Raw genomic sequence first — 18,405 nt, forward strand, 5'->3', positions numbered from 1 at the left:
TGGCATTTACTGGCCCCTCCTCTCAAAAACTGCCAGCCTTATAACATTAGGAAGTCATAGTGTAGAATATATACTGGTCAAAGCTGTGAGCTGGCAGAATTGTTAGCATGGTGAAATGCTTAGCAGTATTTTGTCTATCTTTGTGTTCTGAGTTCAAATTCTGCCGGGGTCGACTTTGCCTTTCATCCTTTCAAGGTCAATAAATTATATACCTGTTGCATACTGGGTTGATCTAATCGACTAGTCCCCTCCTCAGAAATTTCGGGCTGTGTGCCTATAGTAGAAAAAAATATTAAAAAGTAGCGAGCTGGCAGAATTGTTAGCATGGTGAAATGCTTAGCAGTATTTTGTCTATCTTTACGTTCTGAGTTCAAATTCTACCGAAGTCAACTTTTCCTTTCATCCTTTCAGGGTCGATAAATTAGTAGAAAAGAATCTATACTGGTCGTATTATACTATTGAGAGGTATAATTAAGTGTTGTGCAACTTATATTATGCATAAACTTTTGCGTAAAATGTGCATTGTGCAACTTATTGCACTACAGTTGACATTAGCTCCTTGTTTTATAATTTTTTATCTTCTTTTATACTACTACTATTATATAGTGAAGGCAACTTTAACCTTTCGCTGTATCCTTTTAGTTGAAACCTTTTAAACTAATGCTGGCCTTCATGCTAACTCACTTCCTCTTTTGCTATTCTTTCCCGATTGACCCCTTTTTCTCCCCTCCCCCCTTTAGTATTTTCTGGAGTTACACTACCTGTAATATTACCTTATTTTTTTCCCCTCTACCTTTTTATGTTGTCTCACCCTCAACTCAACCCTCCCCCCACCATACTTCACCTTTTAAACTTCATTGTTTCATTATATCTAGAATAAAGTATTTTTTTTCTTATTTTTTTTTCCTTCTTCCCCTAATCTTTCTAATCAACTTGCTATTGATTATTTCTAACATTTCCAGGCCCGTTTCAATTATTCTTACTTTATCTTATGTCTTTTTTCGCAAAAAAAATAAAATAGAAAGAAAAAGAAAAAATACCAATTTTGGTTGATCTTAAATTTATATTTTTCTCTAAATTTTAAGAATTCAAAAATTAACTTCTAATTTGATAAATAACTACAAAATAATTAAATTTGAACAAAATATTATTGCTTTACTAAGCAAAAAAGCATCGGTAAAGCATTCTTTATTAATTCTTTTATCTTTTACTTGTTTCAGTCATTTGACTGTGGCCATGCTGGGGCACCATCTTGAAGGTTAATTTCAAACAAACCGACCCCAGGACCTAGCTTTTTTAGACCTGGTACTTATTCTATCGGTCTCTTTTGCTAAACTGCTAGGTCACAGGGATATAAACACACCAAATAATGTATATATATATATATATATATATATATATACATATCCCAGGGTCACACGGACCCACTCCTCTGACACCCACTCCTCCCACACTGTCAGGATTGGCACTCTCAACGTCGGCACGCTGAAAGGTAGATCTGGTGAAATTGTTGAGATGCTTGAACGGAGACGCGTAGATATGTGCTGCATCCAGGAAGTAAGATGGAGAGGAGGTTCTGCAAGGTTCCTCACAGGCAAAGAACACAGGTACAAGATTTTCTGGGCAGGGAACACTGACGGGGTCAGGGGCGTAGGAATACTTCTAGCGGAGAAATGGGTTGATAAGGTAATCGAGGTCGTTAGAGTAAGTGACAGAGTACATAAGATCAGACTAGTGCTTCATCATAGATTAGCTACTGTCATCTCAGCCTATGCCCCTCTACTGGGGCTACCAGATGGGCTGAAAGACCAATTCTATGACACCCTCTTGCAAACTACCTCGTCGACGAGTGACAGGGACCTTCTCTTTGTGGCTGGCGACTTCAATGGTCATGTTGGACGTCGTACTGGAGGCTTCCATGGCATACATGGAGGCTATGGCTTCGGTTCCCGCGACGAGGAGGGAACCAGACTGCTGGAGTTCTGTGATGCAACCGATCTTATGGTTTGCAATACCAACTTCAGGAAATCTGCCTGTCACCTAGTCACCTACCGATCTGGCAGACACTCTAGCCAAATCGACTACATCCTCGCCAAAAATAGGGAAAGAGGGCAGCTTATAAATGCCAAAACCTTCCCTGGCGAAGAATGTACACCCCAACACAGATTAGTAGTTAGCGACTTCGGGATCAAGGCAAAATGGGTGCCCAGATCTGTGGCTGGGGTAAAGTCCCCTCTCGATCCAGAGTAACGTGGTGGTGGAACAAGGAGGTAGACAGGGCTATTAAACAAAAGAAACAGGCTTGGAAGGACTGGAAGAATGGTGGTAGCAGCGAATTGTCCCAATCTGCCAGAAGGGAGGCTAGGTGATAGGTTTATTTAGCCAGAGGGGAAGCAGATAAGAAAAGATTTGCCAATGTTCTGCGCCGTGAGGACCAAAGACTCGAGGTATTTCGTGTTGCAAGACAGTGTAGGAGAGAGAATAGTGATGTCGTAGGAGAGAAATGTGTTCGCATGGATGATGGTACGCTTGCACTAAATGAGGCTGCAAAGAAAGAGGTCTGGAGATGCCACTACGATAGATTGCTTAATAAAGAGAATGAATGGGAGAAAGAGAGCCTGCCGTATGTCGACCCAACAGAGGGACCAGCTATCCGAGTTGATAGTACCAGGGTAGATAAAGCAATTAAGAGTATGAAGACAGGGAAAGCCCCTGGCCCATCTGGAATCACTGCAGAGATGCTCAAAATATCTGGCAGTGTTGGCTACAGCCTAGTCACCCGTATTATGAACCAGGTGATACACGAAGGAGTCATACCCAATGACTGGTGTAGCAGCATCATAGTCAACTGCTACAAAGGTAAAGGTGACGCTTTAGATACAAATAATTACAGAGGCATCAAGCTGTTAGATCAGGTTATGAAAGTTACGGAGCGGGTCATAGCCCAACTAATTAGGGAGCGAATCAATTTAGATGAGATGCAGTTTGGGTTCGTGTCAGGTAAAAGCACCACTGATGCCATATTTCTAGTAAGACAGCTGCAGGAGAAATACCTAGCCAAGGATAAACCTCTGTACCTAGCTTTCGTTGACATGGAGAAAGCCTTTGACAGGGTCCCCCGATCCCTTATCTGGTGGTCAATGAGGAAACTTGGGATAGAAGAATGGTTAGTGAGAGCTGTGCGAGCCATGTACAGAGATGCAGTCAGTAAGGTGAGGGTTGGAAATGAGTACAGTATTGAATTCCGGGTAGAGGTAGGGGTCCACTAATGTTCTGTCCTCAGCCCCCTCCTATTTATCATGATCCTCCAGGCGATCATAGAGGAATTCAAGACAGGATGCCCCTGGGAGCTCCTCTATACTGATGACCTTGCACTAATTGCAGAGTCACTATCAGAACTAGAGGAGAAGTTTCAGGTGTGGAAGCAAGGACTAGAATCGAAGGGCCTTAGAGTCAACCTAGCTAAAACCAAAATCCTAATAAGTAGGAAGGCAGATAAAACACAAACCCCTTCAGGTAGATGGCCCTGCTCAGTATGTAGAAAAGGAGTAGGTAGTAACTCTATAAGATGTACCCGGTGCAAGCTATGGACACATAAGAGGTGCAGCAATATCAAAGGCAGGCTAACTAGGAATTTAGTTTTTGTTTGTGGCAGATGTTCAGGTGCAATAAACACTGTAAACAAACAGGAAACAACTGTCTAATTCCAGTGAGAAAAACTAGATGTAGTTGATAGCTTCCGCTATCTGGGTGACCAAGTTAGTAATGGGGGTGGGTGTGCTGAAAGCGTAGCTGCTAGAATAAGAATAGCCTGGGCAAAGTTCAGAGAGCCCTTACCTCTGCTGGCGACAAAGGGACTCTCACTCAGAGTAAAAGGCAGACTGTATGACGCATGCGTACGAACAACCATGCTACATGGCAGTGAAACATGGGCTGTAACTGCTGAGGACATACGTAAGCTCGCAAGGAATGAAGCCAGTATGCTCCGTTGGATGTGTAATGTCAATGTGAATACCCGTCAGAGTGTAAGTATCTTGAGAGAAAAGCTGAACATTAGAAGCATCAGTTGTGGTGTGCAAGAGAGACGATTGCGCTGGTATGGACATGTGGTGAGAATGGAGGAGGATAGCTGCGTGAAAAAGTGCCACACCCTAACAGTTGAGGGAACCCGTGGAAGAGGTAGGCCCAGGAAGACCTGGGCTGAGGTGGTGAGGCAAGACCTTCGAACATTGGGCCTCACCGAGGCGATGACTACTGACCGAGACCTTTGGAAATGTGCTGTGCGTGAGAAGACCCGGCAAGCCAAGTGAGATCGTTGCCAGTGCCCCTGGACTGGCTCTTGTGCGGGTGGCACATAAGATGTACTATTTTGAGCGTGGCCATTGCCAGTACCGCCTGACTGGCCTTCGTAGGATTTTCGAGCGAGATCGTTGCCAGTGCCCCTGGACTGGCTCTTGTGCAGGTGGCACATAAAAGACACCATTTTGAGCGTGGCCATTGCCAGTACCGCCTGACTGGCATTCGTGCGGGTGACACATAAAAGCACCCACTACACTCTCTGAGTGGTTGGCGTTAGGAAGGGCATCCAGCTGTAGAAACTCTGCCAAATCAGAATGGAGGCTGGTGTTGCCATCTGGTTTCACCAGTCCTCAGTCAAATCGTGCAACCCATGCTAGCATGGAAAGCGGACGTTAAACGATGATGATGATGATATATATATATATATATATATATATATATATATATATATATATATATATATATATACACACACACACACATACACACAAACATACATACATACATACAAATCCATGTACAAGGCTTTGGTTGGCCGAAGGCTATAATTGAAGGCACTTGCCCATGTGGTTGGGAAGCAAACTTCTTACCACACAGCCACACCTGTGTTTAAATTAAATTTAAATAACTTCATACATTTCACTGAATTTACCTGTATACACCTGTAATTAGAGTAGTTCTGAAAGTACTATGATTTAAGTAAGAGCCTTCAATTAATTTTTTACCTAATACCGCCTTCAGATATCGATCTTTTGCATTGACCTGAATAATGATAACAATAATAATTAGAAGAAGAAGAAGAGCATTGAAAAATACTCGTCGAGTTTGGTTCGATTTCGATTTCGCTTGCCTCAACAGGTCTTCGCAAGCAGAGTTTAATGTCCAATGACGTAAAGAAAATGGTGTTGTAGGAGTGTACGCAGCACATGTACTACAGCACTACTATGCATAGCTTTAATACTGAGATTGAAAAGCAGGGACAAATGATGCCTACCTAATCGACAAAAAAATAAAAAATTTTGCATTTTATGCAGAATAATCAGAGTAAACTTCATAGTTTTATTGAATTTGGTGCATATTTTGCCATAAAAGGAAAATGTTGCTATTGATCTATTTTATTCAAGATAGGCACTGCCTACCTTACCTGCCTTGGTGACACGTCCCTGCTGTATACCTACTTTTGCACCACCTCTGTATAATAAGAAGTAGTGAAGAATTGTCTACATTATTGGATTTTCAGTTGAACTTTAGTACATGTAAAGCAGGTGTACCAAGAATAGTACAAGATATTGGAATTTATTAGTGCCTGAAGAAAACTGCTAAACTTATTTATGCACCACCATACAATAATTAACCACTAATATCATTAACCACTAATAACATAATAATCACATTTACTAATATAAATACACAGATGTACTTACAATAATGCTGTACTAATACAGGAGATTCATCAATATAATTATACAGAATTCATCACTCACCTTGCTGATAAATTAAATTACAGGTAATTTAAAATTTCAGATAAATAAAATAGAAAAAGAAAATGCGAAAAGTTTAATTTGAAAATAAAAATATTTTATAAAAGTAAGATCATCATCTTCATCATCATCATCATCATCATCATCATCTGCCTGTCTGTTTTCCATGCTGGTATGGGTTGTGGTTTGGCTAGAGCTGACAAGCCGGAGAGCTTCACTAGGTTCCAGTCATGTGTTTTTGGATTGTTTCTATGGCTAGATGCCTTTCCTAATGCAACCGCTTTTTCAGAATGTACTGGGTGTTTTTTACGTGACACCAGCATAAGTACTTCCTATGTGGCACTGGCACAGATGATTTTTAGGTGACGTAGGCACAGATGCCTTTCACACGGCACCAGCACTGACAGGATCACTGAGTAACTTGCAAGACATTAGATAATATTTAAAAAAAAAATTTGTGGAAAGTTGTAAACGCCTGATGCAACCTTGTAGAATGCACATCTAAAAGTTATTTCAAAAACCTGTCCATTAAGAGCAGGGATGCTTTCCTTTTATGGTGTATTCTTTGTACAGTCTCTTGTGATTGGCTTTTAAAAAAAAAGTTTCCCTACCTCTTTCATGGAAATTGGTTGGATTCAAAAATATATCATTCTATCATATCTCTTTCTCCCTCAACTGCATTGTAATATCTGCTTTGAAATGCAAATGGTTTTATCACTTTTAACCCTTTCGTTAGCATATTTCTATTGAGATGCTCTGTATTTCTTTCAATTATTTTAAATATAACAAAGAATTTAGTAAAATAACTGAGTCATCATTAAGCTAGTGTCAGGAACATAGATTAGGATTAAGGTTTGGTGGAAGATTTTAATTCAAAACTTATGAAAACAAGACATTTGTACTACAGAGCCAGAGGCGATTTCAGCTGGGTTGGTAACGAAAGGGTTAAGAATTGCTTCTCTATTGTATATTTTAACCCTTTCATTACTATATTTATTTTGAGATGCTCTTTGTTCCTTTCAATTACTTTAAATATAACAAAGAATTTAGTAAAATAACTGAGTCATCATTAAGCTAGTGTCAGGAACATAGATTGTGACTAAGGTTTGGTGGAAGATTTTAATTCAAAACTTATGAAAATGAGACATTTGTACTCAGAGCCAGAGCTGGTTTCAGCCAGGTTGGTAACAAAAGGATTAAGGATTGTTTCTCTATTATATATTTTAAGCCTGTCACAATTTGATGTCAGGTGAAAAAAAAAAGAAATGAAAAAATGGCATTCACAGTATTCCTATCTAGCAATCAAGTTATTGCCACCACTTATCATCCAGTCTATTTATCAAGAAATAATTCATTATCTGATTCATCTGATCTCACTATTATCTGCTGGCGTAAGGCTACCCCATCTCTCTCTACTCTAGCAAGTGTTTATCTTATGAAGTTACTTATTGGGTGGTATTGGATGGATTGGTAATCTAGGAATGTGCATAGTTTTGGGTGGCGTTGAGAAACATTAACCCATTCGTGCAGAAATTTTTCTAGTGAATGAAATTGCCTGAAAATTCACAGATATTATTATTTTGACCTGAATAACAACTGAAAAAATATTTCATTGAAATCCGTTTGATACAGACTGCATACGTGTTAAAAACATGTTTCATTCTTTGATATAGATCATAACACAAATCACAATTTGTATCAAGTATTTGTTTTATACCCTTGTAAATTAAGGGTCAGTTTAAACGGACGATCGGCATGACTGGGTTAACATATTGCTCTGGAAACAACTGGAAATAAGTTTACATGAGCTTGGTTCCTAAACCATATGGTTCCAGGTTCAGTCCCACTGTGTGCCACCTTGGGCAAGTGTCTTCTACCATAGCCTCGGACTGACCAAAGCTTAGTGAGTGGATTTGGTAAATGGAAACTGAAAGAAGTCTGTCTATTTATATATATATATATATATGTGTGTGTGTGGGTGTTTTTGTGTTGATGCTTATCCACCACCACCCCTTGACAACAAATGCTGGTGTATTTATGTCCCCATAACTTACTGTTTCAGCATAAGAGACCAATAGAATAAACACTACGCTTTAACCCTTTCATTACCAAACCGGCTGAAACCACCTCTGGCTCTCAGCACAAATGTCTTGTTTTCATAAGTTTTGAATTAAAATCTTCCACCAAACCTTAATCACAATTTATGTTCCTAACACTAGCTTAATGATTACAAAGTTACTTTACTAAATTCTTTGATATATTTAAAGTAATTGAAAGAAACACAGAGCATCTCAAAATAAATATAGTAATGAAAGGGTTAAAAATGGAATAAATCCTAGGGTTGATTTGTTCGACTAAAACCCTTCAAGGCAGTTCCCCAGCATGGCCGCAGTCCAATGACTGAAACATGTAAAAGGCAAAAAAATGAGTGCTGCAAGTGTGTATGGCTTAGCTTTGCTAATTTACCGTTTGGTTGTAAATTTTGTTCTTGATTATGAACTGAATATTTGAACCCCTAAGCCACATGGTGTCATGCATGTTGCAGTAGTATTTAAAATTTTTGTAACTCCTGTATATTTTAACAAATTTCAGTCTGTTGGGGTGTCAGCCATCACTGGTGAAGGATTTCCTGAATTCCTCAAACTTGTTGATGATGCTACAGAAGAATATAAACAGTAAGTTGTTTCACTTTTTCTTTCTAGTAATTCGTTAATCTGTCTATGGTTTAATAATTCTCAAGATTATCCAGAAATAATGGTTTCTAAATTGGCACAAAGTCAGCAGTTTTGAGATGAGAGGGGTTAGTTAATACCACTTACCCTAGTACTTGACTGGTATTTTATTATATTGGCAATGGAAGAATTAAAAGCAAATTTTCCCTCAGTTGGATTTGAAACCAGAATGTAAAGAGCTAGCTTCTGCTCTTTAGCATTTTGTCTGGGTTGCTAACAATTTGGTCAGGTTGCCACCCTGGATTAACAAAAAAATGGTAAGAACAACAATTCTTTCTACTGTAGGCACCAGGCATGACATTTTTTGAGGGGAGGGGTCTAGTTAATTACATCGACTCTGGTGGTTAACAAGCGAAATGCCCATCATGCTAATGGTTCTGCCAGCTCGCCACCTTTAAGACAATAGAAAGCCATATACGCAGAAAAATGAAATAATAATAATAATAATAATAATAATAATAATAATAGGCGCATGAGTGACTGTGTGGTAAGTAGCTTGCTTACCAGCCACATGGTTCTGAGTTCATTCCCACTGCGTGGCACCTTGGGCAAGTGTCTTCTACTATAGCCTCGGGCTGATCAAAGCCTTGTGAATGGATTTGGTAGACGGAAACTGAAAGAAGCCCGTTGTATGTATGTATATATATGTATGTGTGTGTATATGTTTGTGTGTCTGTCCCCATAACATCGCTTGACAACCGATGGTGGTGTGTTTGCGTCTCCGTAACTTAGCGGTTCGGCAAAAGAGAATGATAGAATAAGTACTAGGCTTACAAAGAATAAGTCCTGGGGTCGATTTGCTTGACTAAAGGCGATGCTCCAGCATGGCCGCAGTCAAATGACTGAAACAAGTAAAAGAGTAAAAGAGAGTAATAATAATAATAATAATAATAATAATAATAATAATGATAGTAATAATAATCCTTTCTACTATAGGCACAAGGCCGGAAATTTGTGGGGAAGGGATTAGTCGATTGCATCAACTCCAGTAGTCAACTGGTACTTTATTTTATTGGCCCCAAAAGGATGAAAGACAAAGTTGACCTCAGCAGAAATTGAACTCAGAATGTAAGGATGGGCAGAATGCCGCTAAGCCTTTTGCTTGGCATGCTAACGGTTCTGCCAGCTCGCTGCCTTTAACTCTTTTGATACCAACCCGGCTGAAACCGGCTGTGGCTTTGAGTACAAATGTCTTGTTTCCATAACTTTTCAATTAAAATCTTCCACCAAACCTTAGTTACAATTTATGTTCCTAACACTAGCTTAATGATAACTAAGTTATTTTACTAAATTCTTTGTTGTATTTAAAATTAATTGAAAGAAACACAGAGCATCTCAACAGAAATACGGTAACAAAAGAAAGCCATATACTCAAAAAAAAGGAAATAATAATAATAAGAAGAAGAAGAAGAAGAATAGACATGACAGAGTTGAGACCTATATACACTGGAAGCTATGCCAACACTATGGAATAACAGAAAAAAGATGGTATAGGCACATGCCAGAAAAGGTTACAGAAAAATTGGAAGCTTAAGGCGGTGAGCTGGCAGAGTGGTTAGCACGCCGGGCGAAATGCTTAGCGGCATTTCGTCTGCCGTTACGTTCTGAGTTCAAATTCCGCCGAGGTCGACTTTCCCTTTCATCCTTTCGGGGTCGATAAATTAAGTACCAGTTACGCACTGGGGTTGATATAATCGACTTAATCCCTTTGTCTGTCCTTGTTTGTCCCCTCTATGTTTAGCCCCTTGTGGGCAGTAAAGAAATAGGAAACTGTGTGGAAGCCTATCAGATAGACTGTAGCTGTAATTCAAAGGTCCTGCCTTGTCACATATCGTCTCATTCTAATATGATTTAGGGATTATATTAAGGGGTAGATGGGTCTGTGGAGTACTCAGCCACTTACACACTAATTGAATGTGTTGGATGTATATTTTTTGTGTTCCATTTTACTTGTTTCAGTAATTTGACTGTGGCCATGCTGGAGCACACCCTCGAAGGGTTTAGTTGATTAAATTGACTATCAGTGCTTCTTTTATGCCTAGAATTTATTTTGACAGTCTCTTTTTGTTGAACTGCTAGTTGAAGGGATGTAAATAAACCATAACTGGTTATAAATTGGAGAATAATCTCAAAGACTCACACCCATACACACATACACGTACAAACACTCACTCTCACATACACACACACTTGTTTGGGCTTCCATTCAGTTTCCATCTACTGAATTCACTGTCAAGGTATTGGTTAGCTGAGGGCTACAGTATAAGACATTTGCTTGAGGTGCTGTGCGGTGGGACTGAACCCGAAACCGCTGGGTTGCAAAGTGAGCTTTTTCACCCCCTCAGCTATGAATGCTCTCTCCTGTTTGGAAATGATGGACAATCCATTATTGCTGACCACCACCATTAAACTTCTCAAAGCTCACTGGTAAATAATTTCCTTTTACAGAGAATATCTGCCAATGTATGATAAATTACAAAAAGAAAATGAAGCCCGGATAGAAAAAGAAAAAGAGAAACAACTGCAAAGAGTGAAAGAGGACATGGCTACTGATGATGTCAAAGGTAAGATTCTGTGGATCTGTGATGCTTTTGGTCCTTTTCTGTTTTGTTTTGTTTTTTGTTTCTTGCAAATTTTTAATTTTCTTTTTCTGTTTGGCTGACAAAAATCAAATTTTATCATAGTTTTATCAAATAGATCATCATTATCATCATCATCATCATCATCACTATCATTGTCATCATCATCATCACTGCCACCACCACCACCATCATCATCATAACTGTCATCATCATCACTATCATCATCATCACCATCACCATCAAGATGGCAGTGATGGGGTGCCAGAGAACCCTCAAGGTACAAGGAGGTGAGCCTATGTGAGGATATAGAGTGGATGGGGAGTAAGGGGGGGTTTACTTGTTTCATAAGAGTGTGAGGGGAGGGGAGTGACGGGTGATTAGAGATGGGGGTAGAAGTAATGTAATGAATGATGTACGAGGGTGAATGTGTGGTTGATGGGTGGGGGATATCAGTATGGAAATGGGGTGAGGTGTGAGGGGTAGAAATGGCTCAGGAAGTAGGTGGATGATGTGTAGGGTGTGTGGGGAGGGAGATGTAGAGGTACATAAGGGTAGCTGTAGTGAGTGGAACATGATGGCAGAAATGAGAGCACAATTTTTAAATCTTGGTTGTGTATGTGCATATGTGTGTGTGTGTGTGTGTGTGTGTGTGTGTGAATATATGTGTATATGCTGAAACTGAACTAAATTCGATGACTGGCACCTGTGCCAGTGGAGTGCTAACAGCACCATCTGAGCAGGATCACTGCCAGAGCAGCTGTCTGGCTTCCGTGCCCGTAGCACATAAAAAGCACCATTTGAGGTTGATCGTTACCAGCGTCACCTTACTGGCACTTGTGCCGGTGGCATGTGAACAAAACATTTGAGCAAGGTCGTTGCCAGCGCCGCTGGACTGACTCCTGTGCAGGTGGCACGTAAAAAACACCATTTTAGTGTGGCCGTTGCCAGCACCACCAGACTGGCCCTCCATCTGACTAATGCAAGCATTAAATGAAGATGATGATTCTTCCATCTTTTAATGATGGCACAGTGTGATTTGAGGACAACTTGGCTGCTGTTTCTTGCAAATTAAGTGACCACATAGTGGCCTCTTCATCGGCTCATTTTAAAGTGTTGTTTTATCCAGATGTAACAGATGAAATCATTTACATTATGTTTGTCTTTTGCAGAAGCATTTGGTAAACCTTACCCAGGGATTGCAATCACCCCAGGAGTTGTGGAAAGTGACAGTGATGAAGATTTTACTGGAGATCCTGATGATTTTATTGGTAATCTTATATCTTTCATTTGTTTCAGTCAGTAGACCGCGGCCATGCTACAGCACCACCTTGAACAATTTTAGTCAAAGAAATCAATCCCAATGTTTATTATTTACTTTTTTTTTAAAGCTGGGTACTTATTCTATTTTGTCAAACCACTAAGTTACAGGGACACAAACCCACCAACACTGGGTGTCAAGCGATGGTCGGGAACAAAGCACACACACACATACATACACAGGGTGGGCCAAAAGTCACCCGACAGTAAATCAAAATTCCCTAAATACTATCTGTAATTCTGTATTGACTCGAATGGGAAACTGGTGTCGCTCAAGAAGGACTTCAGTTTGAACAATCTTCATGATGTTTCATATTTAGATGCTTTTATTAAATTCATTCACTTGTTAATCAAATAAATCTTGGGATTAAATGGTTTTGATTTACTGTCAGGTGACTTTTGGCCAACCCTTTATATAAAATCACAAATGACAGAGAAATAGTTTGATGAAATTTTATTGAACAGTAAGAAAATTCTAATTTCACAGGGTCTTCCATATGTATATCACTGCATATCTTTCTCATTTTCTCTCCAGGGAGTAGAACTTGAGTTTTTTGTAGCCTCTCCTAGTAGTTCGTCTGTTCCACTGAGTCAATCTTCTTTGTGTAGTGGTGCCAGGTTACCTCAAGTTCCGCCACTTACTTAAAAACATGATAAAAGCTCTTATACATGAGAATATCACCTTGACCGACCAGTCCGTCGGGCGTCCATTTGACACTGCTGGTCACAGCATGCTGTCCATTCCTCTCTGGATTGTGCTTTCTTCATCCACGTGGTCCCAATTACCCTCCTAAAATCATAACTCCACCGTCATGGAGGCCTTCCGAGTGGTTGTTTCCGCTTGTGCGGGTTCACTGATTATCGGTGAGCCGGGTGACGTGTCCAGCCCATCTAAAGTTGCTGCGTGTATATTCTACAATGACATCCCTCACACCGGACTTCTGTCTGATGACCTTGCTACTGATGTGCTCTCTCAACGAGATTCCAAGCATTGACCTCTCCATGGCTCTTTGAGCCGTTACCAATCTCTGCTCTTCTCTCTTTGTTCTAGCCCATGTTTCACTACCATATAACATTACAGGTAGAAAAGTTTGTTCTACAAACTTTTTTGTTTGTCGTCACCCTTCGTGACTGTGTTTGAGATGCTCTGTGTTTTTTACAATTAATTTTTAAAATAACAAAGAATTTAGTAAAATAACTTAGTTATCATTAAGCTAGTGTTAGGAACATAAATTGCGACTAAGGTTTGGTGGAAGATTTTAATTCGAAACTGATGGAAACAAGACATTTGCACTCAGAGCCAGAGCCAGTTTCAGACAGGTTGGTAACAAAAGGGTTAACATTTTATAGTGTATGTCACCTGGTTCCTATTGTTGGTGCCATCTTCCATTCTCTGTCAGACATTCTTAATCTACACACAACTACAACTCTTAAAACCTTCATTAATCTTACTTATCTATGACTGAACATTACTAATCTGTAAAAGACCCCCCCCCCCTCCTCGCCCCTTAATTTGTGTAGTCTGAGATTTCTTTTTAGACAAAACGATTGAATTCTTTATCGTTTTACTTTACAGATGAAGAAGAGCAGCGAGAGAGGGAATCATTCCAACGCTTTTTGGAGAGACATCGAGAGAAACAAATTGAGAAAGTCAAAAGCCAAAACAACAGTTGATGGTCTCTTCATTGTTCTCCTAAAACAGTTTTACTGGATTTTGTATTAAAAAGCTTCATTTGATCAAAACGTATTGCTATACTTGTGGAATAAATGAGTTTAGCAACTGCAAAGTAGAGGCTTGAAGCTTTTAATATTTTTGTAAATAAAAATATTCCATTTTTTTCTATGTTGGAAATGGTGTTCTTTCATCAAGTAACTTGATCTGAGGGTTTGCATTGAGACTGAAGCAATTACATTGAGGAAGAACCTTTTAGATATTTAAAGTGGGTCTTCCACTCTATCATAGATTGCAGTTTATCATCATCATCATCATCATTGTTTTAACATCCACTTTTCTATGCTTGCATGGGTCGGATGATGTTTATTGGAATTGATTTTCCACAACCAGGTGCCTTTTCTGTTTCCTAGCAAAGTAATATTTCTCCATGGCCAGACATGTTTTTGCAGAATATTGTAAATCACTGACACTCATTTACAAGTGTCATGCAATATCAAAACAAGGGGACATAAACACACTCAGACACACATATACATACATACATTCATACATACATGCAGGTATATATCTTCACACGTGCGCGCGCGCACACACACACACACACACACACACACACACAAGACTCTTGGGATAAGAGATATAATACTTAGCCTAATCTAAAGGCATCAGAGATACTCGTAAAGGGTCAGATTTAGTTATCCTCTCATCAATCCTGTTCCAAAATGTTTTACTTCAAATCTAAGAAAATATAACTTTTCTATAATGAAAAACTGTTTCTTAAAAAAGCAAAAAAAAAAAAAAATTTTCTCTTCTTGGAGAACAAAACACAGCAACTATTCCTCAAGCTCTAATTTTAGTTTTGTCATAACTCCTAACTTATTTTATTGGGTTGGTGCCAGAATAATCATTTAAAGATGTTTTTGTTACATGCTGATATTGTTTTTGTTGAAAAGAAACCGCAATAATTATGCACATCATCATCATCGTCGTCGTTTAACGTCCACTTTCCATGCTAGCATGGGTTGGACGATTTGACTGAGGACTGGTGAAACCAGATGGCTACACCAGGCTCCAATCTGATTTGGCAGAGTTTCTACAGCTGGATGCCCTTCCTAATGCCAACCACTCAGAGAGTGTAGTGGGTGCTTTTACGTGTCACCCGCACGAAGGCCAGTCAGGCGGTACTGGCAACAGCCACGCTCAAGATGGTACCAACCCAATAATTACGAAAGGTAATTTTACAGATGTGCTGCAAAAATTTCGTCAGCGCATGCAATATACGAAGAATGGAATTTAACATGATGTATTGACTGGTTTCTCTTGTGCTCATTGCTTTCATTTTATGTCTTTTGCAATAATACGATGGGTTGTATGGACACTTATTGAACTTGGATTTTGTTGTGTGTCCCCCCCCACCGACTAACTCCTGTGCTGGTAGCACGTAAAAAGCACCATCCAAATCTGGCCGATGCCAGTGCTGCCTGACTGGCTCCCGTGCATGTAAAAAGCACCCACTACACTCTCAGAGTGGTTGGCATTAGAAAAGGCATTCAGCTATAGAAACATTGCCAGATCAGATTGGAGCCTGGTACAGTCTCCCGCCTTGCCAGTCCCCAGTCAAACCGTCAAACCCATACTAGCATGGAAAACGGACGTTAAACGATGATGATGATGATGTTCCAAGATCTTGTGTGTGGATTTCGTCAACAGAAACTGAAGCAGGCCTATTGTGTGTGTGTTTATATATCACGGTATCGACCAGACTATTGCATGTTATACATCGCTGGTCACAATGCGCTTCACATTGTTTTAGCTTTCAAATGATGGCTAGGTGAGCAGGCCAACAGTCCCTCTGATTGGAAGACTATTCCATCACAGGGTGCCCCATTTACAGCTGAGTAGACTGGAGCAATGTGAAACGAAGTGTTTTGCTCAAGAGCACAATGTTCTGCCCAGTTAGGAAATCGAACCCATGATCGCTAGATCGTGACCCTAACCACTAGGCTACGCACCACACGCCTTAGTGTGTATTTGTGTTGTTTTTATGTTCAGTTGTAATAAAAACAATTTTGCATTATTCTGAAGGGTTACCACCTTACTTTTGTAGAGTACAATTTTATTTTTTAAACAGGAATAATGTTGACAGTGACTTTGAAATTTCAACCAGCAGCTCTTTGAAACTCTTTAAGGCCGTGAAGAGGCTGGAGTAGAAAATCTTCACATGCTCCAGACACAAAACAGCTCCCCTTTAAACTGGCTCTCCGTCGGTTACGACGTCGAGGGTTCCAATTGATAAACTAGATTACTCATGGCTAATCTGCGGTCCGCGGGATATTCTAAATGCACGCCCTACGAAAAATAGCTTTCTATATTTTTAGTAGCGCCGCCCCTTCTGACGATGAACCATGTCTCATGCAACCTGCTTTTCAGAAAAGGCTGTCCATATCTGATCTGGACTGTAATCACTTCTTATTGGGGTGATATACTGTGTGTGTGTGTGTATAAAATAATGCTAAAACAATAACCACGATACTTCGTTTATTGGCATCATATCCCACTTTAAACGCTACAAGAATAATGATGTACTTAATGTAGACTGCACCTCGTTGAAAAAGGTTAAAACCGAGGACAGATAGCGGCCCTGTAAATGACGAAAAAAAAAAAAAATGCATCGGAGGGGCGATGCATACTCAGTGCGGGGATAATTTTCTTTTTGCCAATTATAGTGTGCCAATTACAATGTGCAGCTTAATGCTTTTGAATTGAACTGAATTTTTCTTTTAAGTATCACCATTACAGGTGTTTATACTTGGGTGAAATTAAGAAATCAACACGTAAATAAGCGGAACCCTCGACTCCATCAGTGTTCATACACACACAGTTGCATATGTATGTATGTATCTATGTGTGTGTCTACACACATAGGTACACAATGATCTGTACCCACGCAGACGAGGGTCGATTCATATGAAAAAGAAAGTGAACAAAATGAAATACTTATGGAAAATATTCGTTTTTACTCTAGGCACAAGGCCCGAAATTTTGGGAGAAGGGGCCAGTCGATTAGATCGGCCCCAGTACGCAATTGGCACTTAATTTATCGACCCCGAAAGGATGAAAGGCAAAGTCGACCTCGGCGGAATTTGAACTCAGAACATAAAGACAGACGAAATACCGCTAAGCATTTCGCCCGGCGTGCTAACCACTCTGCCAGCTTGCTGCCTTACTTAAGTAAAATATTGTATAGAATTCTGTTTTCAACGTCTTTCAATGATGGCAGGTGAATCAAACGTACTGTAGTTCGTAATAGGATATAAATAATATGACCACTTGCTTATCGGGAAATTTGTAAGTTCGATAATTTTTTTTGTTTTAGGTATCACCATTATAGCTATTTATATTCTGGTGAAATTAAGAAACCAACTCGTAAATAAACGAAACCCTCAAATCCATCACTGTACACACACACGCTCTCGCCTCCCCCACCACAGAGCCGCATATCTATAAATGTATTTATGTATGTTTGAATATAATCAAACCAAATTTTCATCATTTCGAGCCACTCACCCAATGAGTATTTCTGCCAAATTTGGTGAAAATCCGTTCAGCTGTTTTCCAGTAATTTTGCAAACACACAGACAGACAAAGACGAGTGATTACAATACTCTGCTTTCACTTACGCGCGCGGAATAATAATTACGGGCTTATTGTATGCAGTGCTCAGGTGCCAGAAAATTGGTCGGAAAAGGGCAAAAGAAGGGACAGAAAGTAGGGCGTAAGTTAGGTAAAAGAAGACTGCAATGAAAGAATTACATGCACACAGGAAAAAAAAAAAACACGCTGGCACACAACGGTACGCAGTCGGTTACGATGACGAGGTTCCAGTCAATTCGATCGACGGAAGAACCTGTTCGTGGAATTTACGTGCAAGTGGCGGAGAAATTCCACAGACACGCGCAACTCTTAACATGGTTCTCAGGGAGATTAAGCGTGGAATTTTCGAAGGAAGCTGTGTCCTGATAGTTGACAACTGATGTGGGTATACATACAACGGGCTTCTTTCAGTTTCCGTTAACCAAATTCACTCACAAGGCTTTGGTCGACCCGAGGCTATAGAAGAAGACACTTGGCCAAGGTGCCATGCAGTGGGACTGAACCTGGAACTATGTGGTTGTATATTATTAAGTTAATGTATAAATTACCTATAAGCTTTTATAGCATGCTATAAAAATTTTATACCTATAAATTTTGGATCTATTTCAAAACGGGGGCACCAGTTTTCATTTATGTTTTATGTAGTGTTTTTGGTACCGAAAGAC

General features: G+C 39.8%; 1 protein-coding gene across 1 annotated transcript in view; it reads left to right on the plus strand.

The window, feature by feature from the left end:
• Positions 1 to 14,254, plus strand: part of LOC106882436 (GPN-loop GTPase 1-like) — a 43,021-nt gene extending 28,767 nt beyond the window's left edge. Inside the window, exons 9-12 of the mRNA XM_089347383.1 lie at positions 8,373 to 8,455; positions 10,961 to 11,076; positions 12,264 to 12,362; positions 13,988 to 14,254. Coding sequence (XP_089203509.1) covers positions 8,373 to 8,455; positions 10,961 to 11,076; positions 12,264 to 12,362; positions 13,988 to 14,085 — 396 coding nt within the window. The 3' untranslated portion in view covers positions 14,086 to 14,254. The remainder of the gene's footprint in view (positions 1 to 8,372; positions 8,456 to 10,960; positions 11,077 to 12,263; positions 12,363 to 13,987) is intronic.
• The last annotated feature ends 4,151 nt before the right edge of the window (positions 14,255 to 18,405 follow it).

Source organism: Octopus bimaculoides, chromosome 1, assembly GCF_046866305.1.
Source record: "Octopus bimaculoides isolate indiv1 chromosome 1, ASM4686630v1, whole genome shotgun sequence".
In the NCBI taxonomy this organism is placed as follows: Eukaryota; Metazoa; Mollusca; class Cephalopoda; order Octopoda; family Octopodidae; genus Octopus; species Octopus bimaculoides.